The sequence below is a fragment of the Balaenoptera borealis genome (assembly GCF_965194805.1).
Source record: "Balaenoptera borealis genome assembly, chromosome: 15".
In the NCBI taxonomy this organism is placed as follows: domain Eukaryota; kingdom Metazoa; phylum Chordata; class Mammalia; order Artiodactyla; family Balaenopteridae; genus Balaenoptera; species Balaenoptera borealis.
In genome coordinates this window covers 37,074,348-37,096,426 of record NC_138871.1, presented here as the reverse complement: position 1 = coordinate 37,096,426, position 22,079 = coordinate 37,074,348, and the positions used below count along the sequence as shown (strand labels likewise).

The 22,079-nt window shown below is 35.5% G+C and overlaps 1 protein-coding gene across 9 annotated transcripts in view; it reads left to right on the top strand.

The window, feature by feature from the left end:
- Positions 1-22,079, top strand: part of AFTPH (aftiphilin) — a 68,291-nt gene that overhangs the window by 23,216 nt on the left and 22,996 nt on the right. For all 9 annotated transcript variants that reach the window (XR_014235110.1, XR_014235111.1, XR_014235112.1 and 6 more), the window contains exons 2-3: positions 9,215-11,181; positions 21,416-21,567. Coding sequence is in view for 6 of the 9 variants with exons in the window: in XM_082358055.1 (XP_082214181.1) it covers positions 9,247-11,181; positions 21,416-21,567 (2,087 nt within the window). In the remaining 3 variants the exon portion in view is untranslated. The remainder of the gene's footprint in view (positions 1-9,214; positions 11,182-21,415; positions 21,568-22,079) is intronic.

Here is a 22,079-nt window from a genome sequence, read left to right as displayed (position 1 = left end):
TGGAGGGTAGAGGGTTGGTCGAGGATTAACTCTCTCTTAGAGGAGTATGTGGAATCCTAATCCAACCAGGCACGTTCTTAGAAGCTTTTCTTCTTGTGGTCTTTCCTCTAACTTGAAAATATCTACAGCCGTATAATTCAAGGTACTACTGGTGAGAACTTCTGGGTTGCCTTGGCCTGTTCCACTTCAAAACCTCCATCTTTTAACAGACTACTGTTGGTCCTTTGAGTTGGTTCAGAGGATACGGTCTTAGTCCTTTAACCTTGGGCATTGTTTCCTATTTTCTAGGGATTGGTTATAGAAATTAGAAGTAAAGTCAACTTCATGTATCTTTAATGTGGTTAGTAATAGTTTTCTTTAATGATTTATTCTTTCAGTGACTTATAAAAGTATATGCAGAGTCATGTGAATGTTTGTGCCAACTAAGCAAATGTTGGCTTAGATTTTGTTAAGGGTAGACTATGATTTGAGCCGCAGACTTGGTGCAAGTTCAAATGTGATGATAGTTTATAACTTACTGAGTGCACAGAATGTGCCAGGTACTTAAGGTCTGTTATCTTTAATACTCATAACAGCATTGAAAGGTAGGGACTGCTAGCCCCTTTTTATAGATAGGAAACTGAAGCTCAGAGAGGGCAAACTCACATAGTTAGTAAACGGGGAAACCAGAATCTGAACCTAGGATCTGTCTAACTCCAGATCCAACATCTTTCCCCCATACCATACTACCTCTTGAGGCATACATATATAGCCTTAAATCCCAGAATAAGGCAAGGTTAAACAAGCACAACTTTTTTTTAATAGAATGGTATATTTTAAACTATGGTCACATATTCATTCACTTATAACATAGCTGCTGGTAATCTAAGTATGTTGATTTTCTGAGAAACACTTTTTGACGTATAGCATACACACAGCAAAGCACACAAACCTTAACTGTACAATGGGGTGAATTTTTACAAAAGTATGTGCCTGTGTAACTACTACGCAGGTCAAGAGATAATAACATTATCTCTATTAGCATCCAACAGGCTCTTTTATGCCCCCTTCCAGTCAATGCTCTACCCCCTCCCTATAAATAACCACTATTCTGAATTACCACCATAGATTAGTTTTGCCTGTTTTGAAGTTCATAGAAATGGACTTATACAATGTGTATTTTGTGTGTATTTATCTGGTTTCTTTTATACATTATGTCCGTGATAGTCATCCATGTTGTTGCATATACTAATAGTTCTTTTCATTGCCGTGTTTGTCTATACCATGGTTTATCTTAACCATTCTCCTGTTGATGGACATTTGGGTTATTTTCAGCTAAGAATAAAGTTGTCATGAAGAGTCTTGTGCATGTCTTTTAGTGCATATATATATATTAGGGGTATAAACCTGGTATAGTTTTAGTAGATACTTCCAAAGAGAATCCCAATTGCTCCACATCTTTGCCATCAGTGGCTATAGTTTAAATTGTTCTAATTTTAGCCATTCTGGTGGGTGTGTAGTTGTGTTTTGTGGTGTTTTTTTTTGTTTGTTTCTTTATTTTGGCTGCATTGGGTCTTCATTGCTGCATGCAGGCTTTCTCTAGTTGTGGTGAGCGGGGGGTTACTCTTCATTGCGGTGCACAGGCTTCTCATTGTGGTGGCTTCTCTCGTTGCAGAGCATGGGCTCTAGGCGTGCGGGCTCAGTAGTTGTGACACACGGCCCCTAGGGTGCACAGGCTTCCGTAGTTGCAGTGTGTAGGCTCAGTAGTTGCAGCGTGCGGGCTCTAGGGCGCGCGGGCTTCAGTAGTTGTGGCATGCGGGCTCAGTAGTTGCAGCTCATGGGCTCTAGTGTGCAGGCTCAGTAGTTGTGGCACATGGGCTTAGTTGCTCCGTGGCATGTGGGATCTTCCCGGACCAGGGCTCAAACCCATGTCCCCTGCATTGGCAGGTGGATTCTTAACCACTGTGCCACCAGGGAAGTCCCTCTTGTTGTGGTTTTAATGTGCATTTCCCTGACAACTTTTCAAATGCTTACTGGCCATTTGGACATCCACCTTTGTGAAATACTCTTTTGTTTAAATATTTTGGCCATTTTTCTTTTAGGTCGTCTCACATTGATTTGTAGGAATTTTTTGCATATTCTGGATATGAGTTCTTTGACAATTACATGTATTGCAGATATCTTCTTCCAGGCATTGGCTTGCCTTTTCATTCTCTTAATGTTGTTCTTTTGATGGACAGAAGTTTTTAATCTTAAGTCCAATTTATCAGTTTTTTCTTACATGAGTAGTGCTTTCTGTTACTTGTTTAAAACATCTTGTCTTCCTTAAAGTCATGAAAATATTCTCTTAAATTATCTCCTAGAAGGTTGATTGTTTTACCTTTCACATTGAGGCCTACAATCTGTATGGAGCTGGCTTTTGGGTAAGATGTTAGGTAGAGTCAAAGACCTTTCCCCCAGTTGATCTAGCAGCATTTGTTGAAAAGGCTGTTCTTCCCCCCCCCCCCCCCCCACACTGCATTGGCATCTTTGTTATCATGTGGCCATATAGCTTTAAACCAAGGCTTGGTATCTGGTAGGTTAAATCCTCCAATTTTGTCTTTCTTGAGAAACTATTTTGAAATGGCTAGATAGTCTTAGATGATAGACCAATCCTTCTTCATTCCTCTGCCTTGCCAAGCCCATCTTGCCACTTAGCCCCAGAGCTTTCAGCCTAGAGACTCACCATCTTTTTTTTCTAAGACTATTTCAGACTTGAGGCTAGAACTCCGTAAGCAAATGTGGCGCCTCTTCTTGTGAGAGATTAATACTGAATCTCCTTCACTCATTATATCCCCTGTCACCTTGGCTGCTACTCTGGCACAGGCCTGCTCTGACTACCTTTAGGACTACCGTTACTACTCAGTCATGAGAGCCTTGTGTATACTATGACTTGAATCTTTCCTGAATATCCCCATTACTTGTTTACTCTCCTCTACCAGGTCTTGGAATAAGCAGACAAAACAATGGCAAGTTGAGCACACCCCCTTCCCTGCAGACATACACACACACACACACACACACACACACACACACACACAAGTGCTTGTTCAGGTTGTAAAGAAATTGGATGATTGATTAGGACTCCTTGTGCGTGGAGTAAGTAGTTCATTAAGGATGAAGAAACATTTATTGAGGTTGTCGTGTGCCAGACACTGTATTAAAGTAGCTCATCTATCTTTTTTTCTTTTTTCTGTTAAGTAGAAATAGCTACTTTAAAATCCATATTTTCCTGTGGTTAAAAAAAAAAAGTTAGATTTGTCTAAGTCAGACTTAATATGTAAATTCATTATACAAATAATACTTCAGTTAACGAACAAATATACTTCAGTTAACAAATTTTACTGAATTGCCCTGGGCACAGAAGAATTTTCTGAAAAATTTCAGGCCTCCTCCACACTGGCTGGTTGGCATTCTTGGCTGAAACTCGTGAGCAGTGGCACTCTCTTAGGTTTCTGAAGGGTGAGTTGGGCCAGAGCCAAGACCTGCTGAAGGGGAATGTGCAGCCCACGTTCTTCCCATCAATAGGTGACACAGGTTTGAGGAATGTGGAAATGTTCATAGTCTGGGGGGCTGATAGAGCCTGTTGCACCTAGAAGGAGAAAGAGAGTACCTTGCCAAGGTGTGACAGGAAGAAAAACTACTTTGTGTTGTTGGATTGGTTACAAAGTTCCTGATTTCAGGTCTTTGTATTTGCCTTAGCATCTGAGTTTTAAATAAGCCTTGAAATAATAAAATATTTTTCAAACAATGAAAAGTTTTAGAAAAAGCAATAGATTAACCATGAACAGATTCTACTTAAACATCACAGATGGTTCTTTAAAAATATAGTATTATGAGAATATAAAATGATACAGCACTCTAGAAAATAGTTTGGCAGTTTTTACAAAACTAAACATGCACTAACTTAGGACCCAGTGATTATAGTCTTGGGCATTTATCCCAGAGAAATAAGAACTTATGTTCCCACAAAAACCTGTATGTAAATGCTTTAGCATCTTTATTATAAATACTATTTAAATATACTATTAGTGTATGTATTATTAATGTAGTATATATACTATTTATAATAGTAACATATAGGAAATAACCCGTATGTCCTTCCGTTGGTCAGTGGTTGAACAAACTGGTATATCTGTACAGTGGAGTACTACTCAACAATAAAAATAATTGGCCTACCGATGCACGTAATAACCATACATTGGACCTTAAGGGCATTGTAGTGAGTGAAAAAAGTCAACCTCAAAAGGTTACATGCTGTATGATTCTATTTACATAACATTCTTGAAATGATAAAACTATGGATATGGAGAACAGATTAGTGGTTGCCCAGGGACAGGAATGAGGTAGGGGAGTGGGGGCAGTTCTGTATCTTGATAGTGGTAGTTTCATAGATCTGTATGTGGGATAAAATTGAACTATATACAAACACAGATGAATGCAAGTGTTTTGGGTTTTTTTTAATGGTGAAAACTGAATAAGGTCTGTAGTCTACTTAATAGTAATACCAACATTTCCAGTTTTGCTATTGTACTAGAGCTATTTGAGATGTCACCATTAGGAGGAACTGGGTGAAGGGTGTACAGACTTTACTATTTTTGCAACTCTGTTCATCTATTATTATTTCAAACTAAAAAGTTTTTAAAATAAGGTATGCTGTACACTCACGTTCATGGCAGCATTATTCACAATAGCCAAAAGGTGGAAGCAACCTATCCATCTGTCGACAGATGTTAGTATATACATACCATGGAATAATATTCAGCCTTAAAAAGGATGAAATTCTGACTCATGCTACAACGTGTATGAACCTTAAGGACATTATGCTAAGTGAAATAAGCCAGTCACAAAAGGACAAATACTGTATGATTCCACTTATATGAGGCACCTAGAGTAGTCAAATTCATAGAGACAGAAAGTAGAAGGGTGGTTGCAGGAGCTGGGGGAGGGGGAATGGGGAGTTATTGTGTAGTGAGTACAGAGATACTTTGTTGTTTTGGAGGATGAAAAAAGTTCTAGAGATTGATGGTGGTGATGGTTGCACAACAGTGTTAATGTACTTAATGCCACTGAACTGTACACTTAAAAATGGTTAAAATGGTAAATTTTATGTTATGCTTATCTTGCGACAATTTTTAATAAAGCATTATTATTGTATAAGTAACACGTTTTTTTATAAAATAGGCATATTTTAAATGCAAACATAAATCTCCTGGAATGCTTTTAATCTTTTTCATTTTGCAGTGATCACAAACTTATAAATAAGTTGCAGGTTCAGTACAAATAAGATTTTTTTCCAGAACAATTTGAGACTGTTGCCAACCTGATGCCCCATCTCTTTCAAATATTTTAGAGTGTATACCAAGGACATTCTCTTATATAGCCACAATACTACCATCAAAATCAAGAAATTAGCATCAGTGTATTGCTGCTGTCTAATTCTTGGGCTCTTCAAGTTTCACGGTCATCCCAATAATGACCTTTATAAAAAGGGGAGCCAGTTGAGAAACAAGTGTTATATTTACTTGTCACTTCTCTTTAGTCATCTTCAGTCTGGAACAGTTTTCCAGTTTCTTCATAACTTTCATGACATTGATCAATACTTTTGAAGATTTTAGGCCAGTTGTTTTGTAGACTCTCAATTTGAATTTGTCTGAAGTTTCCTCATGAATTTATTCAGGCTATGTATTTTTGGCAGGAATATTCCAGAAGTGAGTCTGTGTCCTCATTGCATCCTGTCAGGTGATGCATGATTTCGATATTCCCATTACTAGTGATGTTCACTTTGATCACTTAAGTGTCAGGCTTCACCACGGTAAAGTTACACTTGTTCCCTTTGTAATTAAGTATGTTGTAGTGATATTTTGAAACTACGCAGTACCTTGTTCCTCATCTAACTTTCAGTTTATTCACTTATATGTTTATATCCATGAGGACTGATAGTTTATTATTTTATTCAGTGAATTATAATCCATCATCATCTTTATTTTGATGCTCAATTTGTCCCTGATTTTAACAGCAGTAACCCCTTCAAGCTGGTTTTTGTGTCCTTTTGACATGTTCCCATCATTATGAATGCTTTTAAATTTAAAAAAAAAAAAGGAATTATGATATTAATGAGTACATAGTATCCTATGTAGCATAATTTGCTTAAGTAATCCCTTTGGAGCATTTTGTTTTACTTTAAAAACTTTTTTTTTTTTTTTTAGTATAGCCAGATTGCCTTCTGGAAGCCTTGTAACAATGTATGCACCCACCAGTAGTATGTGTGTACAAGTGTCCCTTTCTCCACACCTTCATTAACAATTGGAGAGTATTTTTAAATACTAGGAACTTCATCATTAAAGGGAAACTGTCAGAGGTCAAATGACCCTGTACACCCAGCATTAGAAGGGGTATTGGGGATGTTAGACAAGGGAAGAAAATAGGGTTTATGTGTATCTTTTACTGTTTTTTTTTTTTCTCTTTAAATCAGCAGAAAAGAAGGTATCTTAGCACTAAAGCAGTTATTTCCTTCTTTATAATGCTGATTTCATAGGTGAACAATTAAAAGTAGATGTTACAATGGAATCTTTTTTCTCATGACTTGCTTATTTCTCTCAGCAGCTGACCAGTCATTGACCTAAAGATCTTTTCGAAATTCTGAAGCCATTCTCTGCTAACCAGCTGTATGACTGTTGGTAAAGTTGCTCACCAGTAGGCCTCATTTTCCTCATCTCTGAATTAAATTATGTGGTTTCTAAGGTACCTTCTCTGTAAAACTGGAAGATCTTATGAAATTTTATCCTGATAGTCGGAAGAAAGTTTTTTTGTTGTTGTTGTTAGCTTGCAAAACTGGTTGAATTTTGTAGTAAACGTTTTCCTTATGTGTCTAAGGACAACTGTGAATTGTAGTCAGTATCAATTCATTATCTATGGGCTGTTTTTGTTCTAGGACTTTGATGTTAATCTTCCCTTTGCTTTTAATGTTAAGTTTGTCTTGTGACACTTTTGACTGTTTAATACAGAGGACCAAAATAACCCAGACATAGATTTCATTTAAGAATTAAATGTATAGAAAAAGAAGGTATCATAAACAGGTGGGCATGGGAAGGATTATTCAATAAATGGGATTATGATAATTGCTAGTCAGAAAAAAAATTCACTTAGACCCTTGCTTTAGACCATATGCCAAATAAATTGTAGATGTATTAAAAATTAAATGTAAAAAAAAAACCTCTAAGTAGAAGAAAATAAAAATGTATTCAATTGTAAGCTTATATGATAGCAAAATAATGAAGAAAATTACTAATGGAAAATTAATTAATTTGATCCCTTAAAAATTAACTTGGGAAAACGGTTTGGCTTATAAAGTTAACCACACACTTACCATGCGACCCAGCATTTGCACTCCTGGGTATTCATCTTAAAGAAATAGGAACTCATGTTCACATGATAATCTGTACACAAATGTACATAGCAGCTTTATTTGTAATTGTAAAATACAGAAAATAACCCAAATGACTTGAATGGAGTAAGTGGAGAAACAAACTGTGGTAACATCTATATAATGGAACAGTACTTAGCAATAAAAAGGAATGAACTGTGGACACATGCAACAACATGGATGGATCTTGAGGGCATTAAGCTGAGTGAAAAAGCCAACTTCAAAGGGTTACATATTATATGATTCCATTCAGATAACACTCTTGACATAGCATAATTATAATGATGGAGAATAGATCAGTGGTTGCCAGCAGTTAGGGTTTAGGGAAGGGCATGACTGTTAAGGGATAACACAAGGGACTTTCTTTATATTGATGAGTATTATTGAACTATTTTTGCAACAGTTCTAATCCTCAATTATAGTGACAGTTACTGAAATCTAATCTGCACATATGATCAATTTCATAAAGCTATACAGACACACAAAGAAAAAAAGTGAAATCTAAACAAGGTCTGTGGCTGAGTTAATAGGTTGTACTGATGTCAGTTTCAGGGTTTGATCATGTACTATTGTTGTTTACCATATTCTTATTGAGGGAAACTGGGTGGGAGTATACATGAGAACTCTCTGTACTATTTTTTCAACTTCTTGTGAGTCCTAAGCAATTTCAAAATTGAAAGTTATAAAAAATTAAGTAAACTATGGTACAACCAGACAATGGAACATTATTCAGTACCTAAAAAGAAAAAAGAAAAAAGAGCTATCGAGCCATGAGACATGGAGGAAGAACCTTAAATACATAGTAATCAGTGAAAGAAGCCAATCATACAGTGTATACAGGCCACATACTCTGTGATTCCAATTATACGACATTCTGGAAAAAGCAAAACTATGGAGACAGTAAGAAGACCAGTGGTTGCCAGGGCAGGGGAGTGGGAGGGATGAATAGAATAGGTGGAACACAGGATTTTTAGGGCAGTAAAATTATTTTGTGTGATAATGTAATGGTGGACACGTCTTTATGCATCTGTCCAAACTCATAGAATGTACAGCACCAACAATGAACCCTATTATGAACTATGGACTTTGGGTAATAGTGATGTGTCAGTGTAGGTTCATCAGTTGTAACAAATTTACCACTCTGGTGGAAGATGTTCATAATAGAGGAGGCTATGCATGAATGGGGGTAGGAGATATATGAGAAATCACTGTACCTTCTGCTCAATTTTGCTGTGAACCTAAAACTTATCTAAAAAAATAAAGTCTATTAAAACAAAAAAAAAATTAACTTGGGTCAGAAATAAACATTGAAAAGTAAAGTGAGGAAAATATCAATATTCATAGCCATTTTTAGAGATAAAATTTTCATGTCTTTTATTTATAAAGAACTCATACAAATCCATAAGGCAAGCCCTGAGTCCCCAATGAACTGGAAAGAGAGCTTAAGAGAACAAGCAAGTGCCCCAAGAGAGACTTTTGTAGATATACTTTTTTAAGTGTTTATTTGAAATTTTCTGGAATCCCCAGATTCAGTAATGTACTACCAATGCCCGTGGAAACATACACTAGAAGAGAGTGTTTTTTTTCTTTTTTGTTTTTTTTTTTTTGCCATTATATTATAGCTGTGTAATCTCACCTAAGATAAAAATAGTTTAAAAGATAAAAAACAGAGCACTGTAAATTTGCATAGTTTTGAAGTTTCTTTGAGAGAATTTTTAAAGATTTTGTTCTATGTAATCAGTTCCCTAAAAAAAATCTTTTTTTTTTCAGGTGTAAATTAATTATTTGAAAGCAATTGAACAATGGAGCCAGACATCATTCGAATGTACTCTTCATCCCCACCACCACTAGACAATGGAGCTGAGGATGATGATGATGATGAATTTGGGGAATTTGGTGGGTTTTCCGAAGTTAGCCCTTCTGGTGTAGGGTTTGTTGATTTTGATACACCAGATTATACTCATCCCAAGGAAGAGTTTGTACCTTCAAACCATTTTATGCCAATTCATGATTTCTCAGAAAATGTAGATAGCCTTACAAGCTTGAAGTCCATTAAAAATGGTAATAATGATAAGGACATCACTGCTGAACTTTCTTCTTCTGTGAAAGGACAGTCTGATATTTTACTTTCTACCACCAGCAAAGAAATAATTTCATCTAAAACTTTAGATACTTCCATTGATGGCATAGAAAGTCCAAGAGATTTGAATGAAATAGTGGAACAGAGACAGAATGTTGGAACACCTGAAAGTTTCTCTCCAGGAGATTTTAGAACTGATATGAATGTTGTTCATCAAAACAAGCAGTTAGAGAGCTGCAATGGTGAAAAGCCTCCTTGTCTGGAGATTCTAACAAATGGGTTTGCAGTATTGGAAACTGTAAATCCTCAGGGAACAGATGATCTGGACACTGTAGCTGATTCAAAAGGACGAAAGCCTCTTAGCACTCACAGTACTGAGTATAATTTAGACTCTGCACCTAGTCCTGCAGAGGAATTTGCAGATTTTGCCACATTTTCCAAAAAAGAAAGGATACAACTAGAAGAAATAGGATGTGCAGTTTTAAATGATAGGGAAGCACTTACCATTCAGGAAAACAATAAAATTAATAGAGTCAATGAACTGAATTCTGTAAAAGAAGTGTCCTTGGATAGAAGCATTGACGATAAAGGAGACACTGCTGGAGAGGATCAGGTTTGTGTTTCAGAAATAAGCATGGTGAGTAATGGAGCTTTCACCAGTGAAAAACAAAGCCTTCCAACATTGCAACAGGATGAATTTTTAAATTCAAGTGTTCAATCAAAGGCTTGGAGTTTGGTAGACTCAGCTGAAAATTCAGAAGCCAGTAGGAGAGAACAATGTAAAACTGAGGAAAAACTTGATTTATTTACTTCTAAATGTGCTGACCTATGCATGGATTCTACTAAAACTTATGATGCTGATGATGAAGTTGGTTCTTCCAAAGAAGAAAGTAGAAAGTTTACTGATTCCCGAAGCCTCAGCATTGATCGTACAGAAGAAAATGTTTTGGATGATTCTATAAGTGTAAAAAATGGTGATAGTAGTAATGACTTTGTGACTTGCAACGATACCAATGAGGATGATTTTGGTGACTTTGGCACAGCCAGTGGCACGACTCCACCTTTTGTTACTGGTACACAAGATTCAATGAGTGATGTCACTTTTGAAGAGTCTTCAGAGCACTTTCCACATTTTAGTGAACCAGGTGATGACTTTGGAGAATTTGGGGAATCAAATGCTCTCTCTTGCCCAGAGGAAATTATATTTACTGAGTCAGTTCTAAAACAGACTTCTGATAGTTTATCAGAGGGATGCAATTTGGCAAGAAAATCTACTGGGACAGGCACTGAACCTGTTTCAGAACTGAAAATTGGGCAAGAAGGTGAGTTTGGAGATTTTGATTCTGTGCCAAACATTCAAGATGACTGCAGTGATTTTCAGGACTCTGATGATTTTGCGGACTTCAGTTCAGCTGGTCCTAGCCAGGTTGTAGACTGGAATGCTTTTGAGGATGAACAGAAAGATAGCTGCTCTTGGGCTGCTTTTGGAGACCAGCAAGCTACTGAATCTCATCATCGAAAGGAAGCCTGGCAGTCACATAGGACAGATGAGAAGATTGATACTCCAGGAACCCCCAAAACGCACAGTGTCCCTTTAGCAGCTTCCAAAGGAGCAATTGCTGGTGGTCATTTACAGGAAACAGCCACTTCAGCTCAGGTATTTACTCATTTTCTCTATTTTGTATGACATTAATTGCTGTGTAGGTTTCTAATTCAGCTTTTCAAAAAGTATTTTTTAATTGGGTACCTGTTAAAGGCATCTCTTTATGATACACAATGCTTGCCAGATTTGTAGATTAGTTACATGTTTCACAATCATTTGGTTAATGTTAAAGAGACATTCTTATAATAATGCTTGGTAAGATTTTTCTTTATCTCAGTGGGTTTCTTTAATATTTACAGAAATATTAAATAATCATAATCATCAACTTGGTTTTTTGATAAATATAAATACCACTTATGTAAAAATTCATTAGTTAGTGAACTATTCCAGCAAATCCTTCAGTTTTTACCTTTATAGTGATTTTAAAAGAAGGTTAAACTGAGATTTAGAAGATTTTTTAAGCTTCAGAAAGTAATGTCTCTTAATTTTGTCTATCAAAGACCTAGTTTTGATTACAAAAAAGAGCAAGCAGAGTTTGAAACCTCAATCTGTGCTGAAGGCTATAGGGACTTGAAGGATAGAAAAAGAATTTGAAAAAAACAGATATGGGCCTCATAATTTAACAGCTAATAAAAGGCCTGAGGTGAGGATGTCAGATGGATTAAGGGTTAGAGCTAGAACATGCAACAGCTGTAGCCGACTTAGCCGTACTGTGACTATTTATTTGCTTATAATTTCTTGCAAATGTATATTTATGTTTACTCTTAGGAAGTAGGATTGTCAGGAATATTTTTACCCCTTAGCCCCTGTACTTTATCCTTTTCTGGTCCAGATTCTTTCAGAGAAGATTCATTAAGATTTATTTTGACCTAAAGTAGCCCCTGGAGGTGCAGTGTGATATCTAGATTGTTCCCCAGTCCTGAGTTGTACCCTGTGCTAAATTTAACCAGGGGTATGGAAGAGAGCACTCCCTTGAATATCACTGCTTTTTATTGATATATGTAACACTTGGTCCACAGGCCTATTTTAAAAATACTGAGAATAAAATCAGAATCTATAAACTTTGCTTCTCCAATTATCTTTTGCTAAGCAAACCATTTTCAATTGGAAATATTTCCAGAGTCTGTTAATTAAAATGGTTATACATCATTGCTTTGATATCGCTGATACATTAAGATATTGTAGAAATTGTGGTACCACCAGTTGGAGTGCACAGCTAATCACTTTTCATTTGACATTGAGTGTCTGAATAGCTTAATTTGCTAATTCAGTTATTACATGGTTTGGCTAATGTGTATTATTCCTGTTGAGTAATTCATTATTGAGGCAGAAGCTTACAATTTTAAATAAGGAATGAATTAATTATATAATGCAAAGTGAAGACTCTTGGTTTTTGACCTAATCCTTTCCCTGTTTAGTTTCATCTTATTAGAGTATAGGGTGACACTAGTATTGGATAATCTTTAATTTATAGCCTTAGAACTTTTAACATCATCATATAATGTATTTTTTAAAGTATGACCACTTCAAAAAGGAATTTTTTGCATCATATAAGTTGATTGAACTTATTTATGTATAATCTGATAACTGGATATAGGAGGAAATAAAGTACAAGGGCTTTATGGAATCTTACGGATCTGAGTTTGAATCTTGACTCAGAGTCATATAAGTGTTATGATTTTGGACAAGTTACTTCTGAACTCAGTTGTCTGTAAAAAAGGAGGTAATATCTGTTGCAAAGGACTTTTGTAAAGATAAAATAACAGTAAACGTTAAAACGAGTGAAAAAAATCTATTGAAAAATAAGAATCTTGTAGTATGATTCTGTTTTGTAAAAATAAAACAAAAACTATATGGATGTGTCAAGATGCATTGACTTCCTGAGATTTGTCTGGTTCAGTCCTCAGGCTTTTCTTTTCGCTGAATGGCTATGCAAAATGAGCAGAACTTGGAGATGCATGTTGGAAAGGAGAAACTGCTGGAAGGGGGCTAGAAGAGAAGTTTGGAAGGAAATTGAGGTGGGGAAATGGAAAGTGACTGAGTTGGAAAGTGACTTCCATTCTTATCCTTCTGTTGTAAAGGAGGGTTGTGACCTGTAGTTTCTTCCTTTTCCAGAATCTGCTGGAAATGCACATTAATCTAGTTCTCTAGGAGAGGATTAGATTTATTAATATTTTTCTTAAAATGTTTCTCCTAGTTGCCACCATTTTGGGGACAGCACAGAAATCCTCACATATTAATGACACTAAAAGTTAGATTTTTTAATCATAAAATGATTTATCCCTATTGAATCTTACCTGGATACAACAATTCTGTCTTGAACAGAGTGCCCTCAAATTGTGTTTTGACAGAATGTTGTGAGAGTCTTTTAGAATTCAGAGCTCAGTTAATTCAATTAAGCAAACATTGGGAACAGTTCTTTGTGAAGTCAGACAAATGGTATAGTTGTCATTTCAAATTTCTTTGACTTTTTTGCTATGTATGTGACATTGTCCAGGTCCCTGTTTTTTTAGTACTTTCCTTTTTTCAGCCTACCAAAAGGATATCTTAACATTTTAATAAAATATATCTTCCGTGGGTCAAGAGACAATCAATTATTGCAACTTTATTGCAATAATTTGTTACTTAGGGAAAAGTCAACCAAGTAGAAATCTTTGAAACTTATAAAATGTTTTTAGTCAAGCCAGTTCTCAGATGGTGAGTCGAGCAAGCCTCAGAGGGTTCAGGCCTTGATGTAAAAGCCATAATGACCATTTATTGAGAAATATTCTTCCCCTTCAGTGAATACTTTTTTCTGAGAACGCAGAGTTCAGTTTATTTCATTCTCCTGTTAACATTCTTATAAATTGTAGAGAAAAGCAAGTTAGTGGTATCTCTATTGTAGAAATTGGAAAAAGGTCAAAATTATTCTTCACTTTTGGGGCTAAGATTTAAAACAAAATAAAATGACAGTAACAAAAAACAAAAATCTCCTTACTTTGAAAGCAGTTCTTTTTCCAAAAGACCATTATATGTATCGTTTTAACAGTTTTTTGTTTTTTGGGGTTTTTTAACCTGTTAATGTTCCAGAAAGGAACCTTGATTGAAATAGCCAAGATGCCTTTTCTTAGGTATAAGGTAAAGGAGATAATGTCATGAGCACTGCATTAAACTCTGAGCTTTTGTAAAATTTTCAAAATACTGCTCTGGGTGTTATTTGAGAATTTAGGTAATTGGTAAGTAATCTCTTTATACTAACTGGCTATAGAAAAGGAAGCTATGAGTCATTTTCTTTTATTAGCCATCTAATTGATAATGCTACTGGGAAAATGTTATTAGAAGATTTATCTTGAGAGCTTTAAAAATTGAGTATCACAAAAAGGAAAAAGAAGAGAATCACTAATACTTTGGCTTATGTTATTTTGAGATTAAGTTATTGGTTTGCTCACCAGAAAGTCAGCATTCTCAAACTGAGTGTAACTACATTTTTCACCGTCATTTATTTAATCACCTGCCTAAGATTTGTGCAGGTTTTCCTTAATGTGGGTGAACACTTGAACTTATGACTGAAAACATAAGTAAGCAACAAAATAAAGAAATTAAGTGGTCAAAAGGTACAGCCTTCCAGTCATAAAATAAATAAGTCCTGGAGGTACAATGTACAGCATGGTGACTATTGTTAATAATACTGCATTGTATATTTGAAAGTTGCTAAGAGAGTAGTTGTTAAAAGTTCTCATACGAGAAAAGAAAAATTTGTAACTATGGTGACCATTTTGCAATATATACATATATTGAACCCTTATGTTGTACGTATGAAACTAATATAGTATGTCAATTATATCTCAATTTTAAAAAAAAAAGAAAGAAAGAAATTGAGATTTTGGCCGTATAGCTCTTTGCTTGCTTGAAGTATTTGGACAGCAATTCCTTTTGTTATTTTTCCCTCAGAAAATTTGAAATTCTGTCTTTAATTCCAAAATAGATAGAAATACTTTATTCGATTTATCCAGAAACTGTGCAGAAGGGGCAAACCATCTTTTTAGAGCATAGTGAGTACTACAATTGGTTACTCTTCTTACGTAGCTTGAAACTGGGGATTGATAAGTATACAGTTGTAGATTGTACTTGATATCTTACTTAATATTTAATGTTGGTAAGGCATAAGGTATCCTCTTAAATGGAAGATTAAATTGCCCAGTGGATTTTATGTTTCTTCTAAACTTCCACTTAAGAACAAGACCTAATGCTATCAATATTAAAACTATTGACATTAATCAACTACTGTTTGTAAGGAAGAAAGGAAAACTAACTAGAAATATGTTGAAGGAATTTTAGAAATTACCTTAAAATCAAGATACTTTAAAGGGGATATGCCTTTGAGTGGCCTCAGAACCATAGTCTAGGATCCTCGGTGCTGTCTTATACACTCCTTTGGAAAACTGAATGAGAATTTCAATACACAATCTTTTTATACTCCACTGTAGTCATTTACAAAATAGAGTTGTATTAATCATGGTTCTCCAGAGAAGTAGAACCATGCATGCATGCATGCATGGAGAGACAGACAGACAGACTGATGTATTATAAGGAATTGGCTCGTGCAGTTATGGAGATGATCACGAAGTCCTAAGATCTGTAGTCCGCAAACTGTCTTCAGTTGATTGAATGAGGCCCATTCATACTAAGGAAGACAATCTGCTTTACTTAGTCTACTAATTCAAATATTAATCTCATCCAGCAACAACCTCACAGACATATCTAAAATAATGTTTGACCAAATGTCTGGGCACCCCTTGGCCCTGTCAAGTTGATGCATAAAATTAACTGTCACAAGAGGGAACACCAAATATCCATATATAGCTTTCAGGATTTTTGGAAGACCTGTAACCTGTTTGTAACTGAGCCACGTCAGTTGAGAAGCTCTGCATTAGATAATATGACTTATTTACACCAGTGTATAAAATGAAAGGGTTTTCTTCCTCCAAACCCAGACATGGAGACAGGACAGAACTGGGAATGAGTATAAGTGAATTCATGCATAGTGCTTTGCCCTCATTGATGAATTAAAACATTGGGTAATCGTTTTTGCTTTTCCAGAAACACTGTATGGGTTGAAAAAAATAAAATATAGAGGGATTCAAGGTAATAAAGAACCCTGATAGGAAAACAAATATACGAGAAATGAGAAAATTGGGAAAGAGAGAAATCCTATAAAAGCCAGTGTACCTTTGGAGAGTAGTATAGCTAAGACCACATATGACTTTTGTGAGCCCCTTCCCCATAAAAGATATTTAAAATTCTATTTTATGACTTGATATAAGGTTGAGTATGTTAATATTAACTATTAAAACGTTTTCATGAACCCCTAAAATTATTGTGGACCCTAGGCCCTGTGCCTACTGCATAAGTTGGCCCTGGTTATAGTATAGTACCTAAAAATCAAGGCTCTGGAGTCACGCTGCTAGATTCAGATCCAGCTTTCAGCACTGACTTGCATTAGCCACTTCTCTGAACCTGAGATTTAGAGAATAATAATAGTACTTACTTCAAAACTCTCATTATGAAGGTAAAATGAAATTGTGCATATTAAAGGTGCTTAGCGCAGTGTCTTGCACATAACTTGTGCTCAATAAATGTTAGCTGTTACTGAATAATCTCAGAAATGCACTTCTTAGAAAATGATCTTCAAAGGTGCAACAAATAGTGTTGCCAACTGGATTTTTTGGTGAATAGCAAAAAGTAATAGGGAGATAAATGAGAATTTGTGTGGGAGTACCCCTAGTTCAGCTATATACTCACCTGTCAAACTAGTTTGAGAGCAAAAGTGCTGCTTCTGGCTAGTTTCCCTTCTCAGAATAGTTTTGACAGGTAGGAACTCTTCTGAGCACAAGTGTGCTTGTCTGCAAGTAGCAGACCTTCTCCTTTGGCTTCCGAGTGCTGGAAACGATAGAGAAAATAAAAAGGGAGTCTGGTACCTGTCTAGAAAAGCATTTGCCTTTCAACCCTGCATTTATCAGAGCCCCCTGTTCTTAAAATGTTTAATGGCCAGATGTGCTGCTGTTTGCGGGTTTAGAATTTGATATGTGTTTGAATTGACAGACATGGCTCAATCACCAGTTTCCTAATTCCAAATTCAAGGGAGAACTGATGACTCTTTTTCCTCTTTGACTTTGAAGTTGAAGGCATTTGAAATTCAAGTAACTGGAGTGAATATTAACTTATTTAGTTTGCTATTTAGTTACTGTTGTAACCTCAGCTAAATATTTAATATGCTAAGTGGGTGTGTACTTATTTTGTTACCCTCACATTAATTTAGAGTGCAGCACTGGCTCTTTAGTAAAAATTTACTATTTGCTTTGTTGGAAACTATGAATAGTAGTGTTAGATGAATAATTTGCTTATGCACAGTAGAATAAATCGAAGTTTAAATAATATTTCACTTTACTGACTTTAAGGCTGTTGCATGTGTTAAACTACCTTGGCTGACAATGTTGAGGAAAAAATTGAATATATTTTAAAACAATTAAAATTATTTAATAATCTTTAAGAAACAAAAAAACCCAAAACCTTTACCAGGATCAACCTTTACCTTTTTTTTTGGCTGCATTGGGTCTTCGTTGCTGCACGCGGGCTTTCTCTAGTTGCGGTGAGCGTGGGCTTCTCATTGTGGTGGCTTCTCGTTGCAGAGCACAGGCTCTAGGCACGTGGGCTTCAGTAGTTGCAGCACGCAGGCTCTAGGGCGCACAGGCTTCAGTAGTTGTGGCGCGCCAGCTCAGTAGTTGTGGCTCCCAGGCTCTAGAGCACAGGCTCAGTAGTTGTGGCGCACGGGCTTAGTTGCTTTGTGGCATGTGGGATCTTCCCGGACCAGGGATTGAACTTGTGTCTCCTGCGTTGGCAGGCGGATTCTTAACCACTGCGCTACCAGGGAAGTCCCAACCTTTACCTTTTATCTCATGCTCAAATTTTATGAGTTTTTAAAAATTGAGTGTCTGATTACAGTGTTTTGGGAAATCTGTTTTTTTGAAAGAAATTTATCTGCTTGGTCATAAGAGAAACTATTCTTGTGGTAAGTTAGTTTCTCTTCTTCTGAGTGTTAATGTTAGTCGTATTCTTATACCTCTTCTACTTACCATGTTACTTGGGCTATGTTCCATCATATCTTTGAACTTTATTGTGCTTCTTGGGAAGTAAAGCATCTTAACACATCTCATGTGTGGTTTACACTCTTTGATTTTCAGAATGTGATCAAGATTTAAGTTACAAATGCCAACAATCAACCAAAATGTTCACAAATTTTCAAAATTTAAAATCCCCAAGGAGTAGCAGTAACAGGTTCTCATTATATAAGCAGCTCTTAACAACAGATATTTTTTAATTAGGTACCTTTTTCCCAACTTGATAGGAGGATCTTGGGGAGGATGCAAAATATTGGGATTATTTAATTTCTTGATATAATATGGTAGAAATTGATATAAATTGAGACAGGTATTTTCATAATGATTTAGAATGCTAAATAGTGGTGGAGAAATAGCCTTAGTGAGAGTTGAACCTGGTTTTGACATTTATTCCTTGGCAGGCCACTGTGTCTGTATGTATCATCTATATAATAACAAGAGTAGTGATAAAAGCTACCACTTCTTGAGCACACACTGGGTGTCAAGCATTTACTCCTCTAATTTATTATTCACCTTGTAAGGTAGGCCCTGAGAGCTCCAGTTTATAAATCCTGAAACTGAGTCTCAGCCCCTTGGGTCCACAGTCCTCTATTGAAGTGTTATAATTACATCAGCTATTTACTTACTGGAATTAACTAGTAGTAAATGAAATTTGGCATTATTTATTACCATGAACAAGATAGTAGCCCTTTTAGCCTCAAACTGGTCTTATAGATAGTTGGAAATTAATATACTTTAAAAAGTAAAATGTTAGGAAATTTAATTTTAATCAAAATCTTTGTTAATTCTATTAGCTGCTTTCTTGTTGAATTGTTGAGGAGTTCCTCCTTGTGGTGAGTGGTGCTGGTCAGTTAGTGGATTCTGGTTGTTTGAATCTTTATTTAAAAAATTTATTTATGGCTCTACCTCCAGGGTCGGCAAACTATGGCTTAGCAGACAAATCTGTCCTGCCGCCTGTTTTAGTAAATCAAGTTTCATCGGAACACACCCACATTTACTTGTTTATGGATGGCCTGCAACACGAAAAATATTCACCATCTAGCCCTATAGAGAAAAATCTGCCAACTCCTGCTCTACCTCATTCAACAAAAGATTTGAAGCAATTGAGTCTAATATCTAATCCTAAAGACATATGGAACTTTCTTTTAAAATTTCCATGTAATTTTATTCTTTATGAGAAAAGGTTGGGAAGACGTTTAAAACAAAGTTTAAACGTGATTGGGTTAAAATAATGTTCTGTTTCCTCAAGTACATTCCACTAATTTGAGAATTTGCTCACTGGTATACCTAAGACCTGGTAGTTATGTGTAATGATTGATCCAAATCATTGAATATGTTTTGAGGTCCTTTCTTTCATCCTTAGATAAATGTTTTTTCTATCCCATTAAAAGGATAACAAAGAGGATACAAGAAAGATTCTGTTTTAATTTACAGAGAAATAAAAGTTGGTCATATGTGAGTTTTTGCTTACCCTCCTTGCCCAAGAGGAGCCAATGCTTATTATGTTTCCAATTAGACGGTTATCTGATCCCTTTAAAAGTAATGTCTGTCCATTCCCTCTGTTGAAGTGAGTTAAGTATGGGTCCCCTTGATGCACTCAAGTTTCACAAGCCTTGGGATCTTGAGTCTACTCTTTACTGTAGGTTTCATAATTGATACTGAGAACCTTTTCCCATATCACATACATGAATATAATGAAGGTGTTAAACTTTTGTAGAGATAGCAGAAGAGTACCCTGAGACCAATTATGCAGCGTTAAGTTTTTTGCTCTGATACTGCTTCCAAAAGAGATTTTGTTTTGGAAAATATGTATGTGAAAATTTTTCCTTTTGTTTTTAATTTTCCTGTTTGCTGACTATACTAAACAACAGAAATCAAGCATTAACTTGTTTTGTTACTTGGCAGGAAGTACCACCATGATGTGGCATTTTCTTGTACACAGGATGTCATTTCAGTAGTACACTTAATCTTCCAACAAGTTTTGACTTAAAAGTTTGTATTCCTAGTTGATGTTTAAGTAGTAAGGTGAGCTGAGTTGAAAATATTTTACATGTATCTGAAATAAAGTTAGGAAAGTGGGAATAAATGTTATTGTAGGTTACTCATGTAGACTAAACCTACTGGTACCCCCAAAATCTAAGTTAATCTAAATCCAACAAGTTTTAATTAATAAAAATACTCCAAAAATGCCAGTGTTCTCAGAGAAAATACTCTAGGGAATATGCAGGCTTTGCTTGGAGGAAAGGTAGTGTACTATTCAGAAATACAAATATGCACACCATAGAAGAGTAGAGAAATGGAATTTCTAAAAGATAGCACAGATCATCAAAATGATAAATGAGCCATTGAATTTCTTAGTAAAAATTGAGACATTCTTTCCTACTTTGGTTTCTTCTATTAGCAGATATTTTTAAAGGTTTTCACAACAAGGTCATTCTGTATATCACAGGGAACTATATTCAATATTCTGTGACAAACCATAATGGAAAAGAATATGAAAAGGAATATATATGTATGTATAACTGAGTCACTTTGCTGTACAGAAGAAATTAACAAAACATTGTAAGTCAACTATACTTCAGTAAAATTTTTTAAAAATTGTAAATAAGGTTTTCAGAATTCACGTGTTCATATCCAGGTTCTGTCCAACTATAATAGGATAATACTTTTTGCAAGCACCAATCTTATTGTTCTATAGAGTATGTGAGTGGTAGTAAGAAACACCCCAGTGTTATGGAAAGATTATGAATACTGTCTGGTTTTTTTGGTTTTGTTTTTGCTTGCAGATTATTCAAACTTTGAGATTGCTTTCTCACTGTACAATGGGGTAGTAATTTCTTCTTTGTAGAATTTTGTAATAGATTAAGTAAGATAATGTTTGTAAAGTGCCAGGCATGATGCTTGGTGTGTAACGACATTTATTTGTCCTTACACAATTATTTAAAGCTGTTCTATGAGTAGTTATGCTTCTTTCACTTAGTGTTTCCTGTATCTGACTGGTAGTTCCCCCACCCCCTAGTAGCGGACAGGATCTTGGTGTATGGGTGGGTGGGTGTGTATTAATGATAAAGCTATGACATTATTAAAATTACAAAAATGAAAATAAACTTTTGGGGGGTGTTTTGATGCAGACAGCTTTACTAAACCGCCTGGAGCGAATTTTCGAAGCATGTTTTCCTTCCATATTTGTCCCTGATACTGAAGAAGAAGTTACTTCCCTGAAGCACTTGCTGGAAACAAGCACCTTGCCAATAAAAAGAAGAGAGGCCTTAGCTGAAAGTGGGTAAGTAGTAGACACTTTCCAGATAGCATGTATATTTGTTAGTTTCAACTGTTCTAATTTATAAGGTTATCTAAGGTTATCTTAAACCATTAAGGTTCTAAAACATTACTGTGTTTAAATTTAAAAAATTATATTGTGCCAAAAGATATGATTTAAAAGACTCTCTACTTGTCCATTTTTGAGCTTTTTAAAAAAAAATTCTAAATCGATATTCTAATCAATTTTATATATTATTTTTTGATTTCCTAGTATGATAGATGAAAATTTAGATCTTACATCTGCTATTCTCTTCTCTTCATCTTCCCAGTATACTTACATCATAGTTTTTGGTTAAATTGTTATTTGGTATTTTCATTATTATCATCATATATATAGTGTTCACAGCTAAGCCACTATTTTCTTTATAGTATACCTTTTTCCTGGATTTAATAATTGCCTCTCTTTTTCATTTACTGAGTCTTTCCCTACCCTCCAACAGCCTGTTAATATAATTTTACTTGTGATAAAACCTA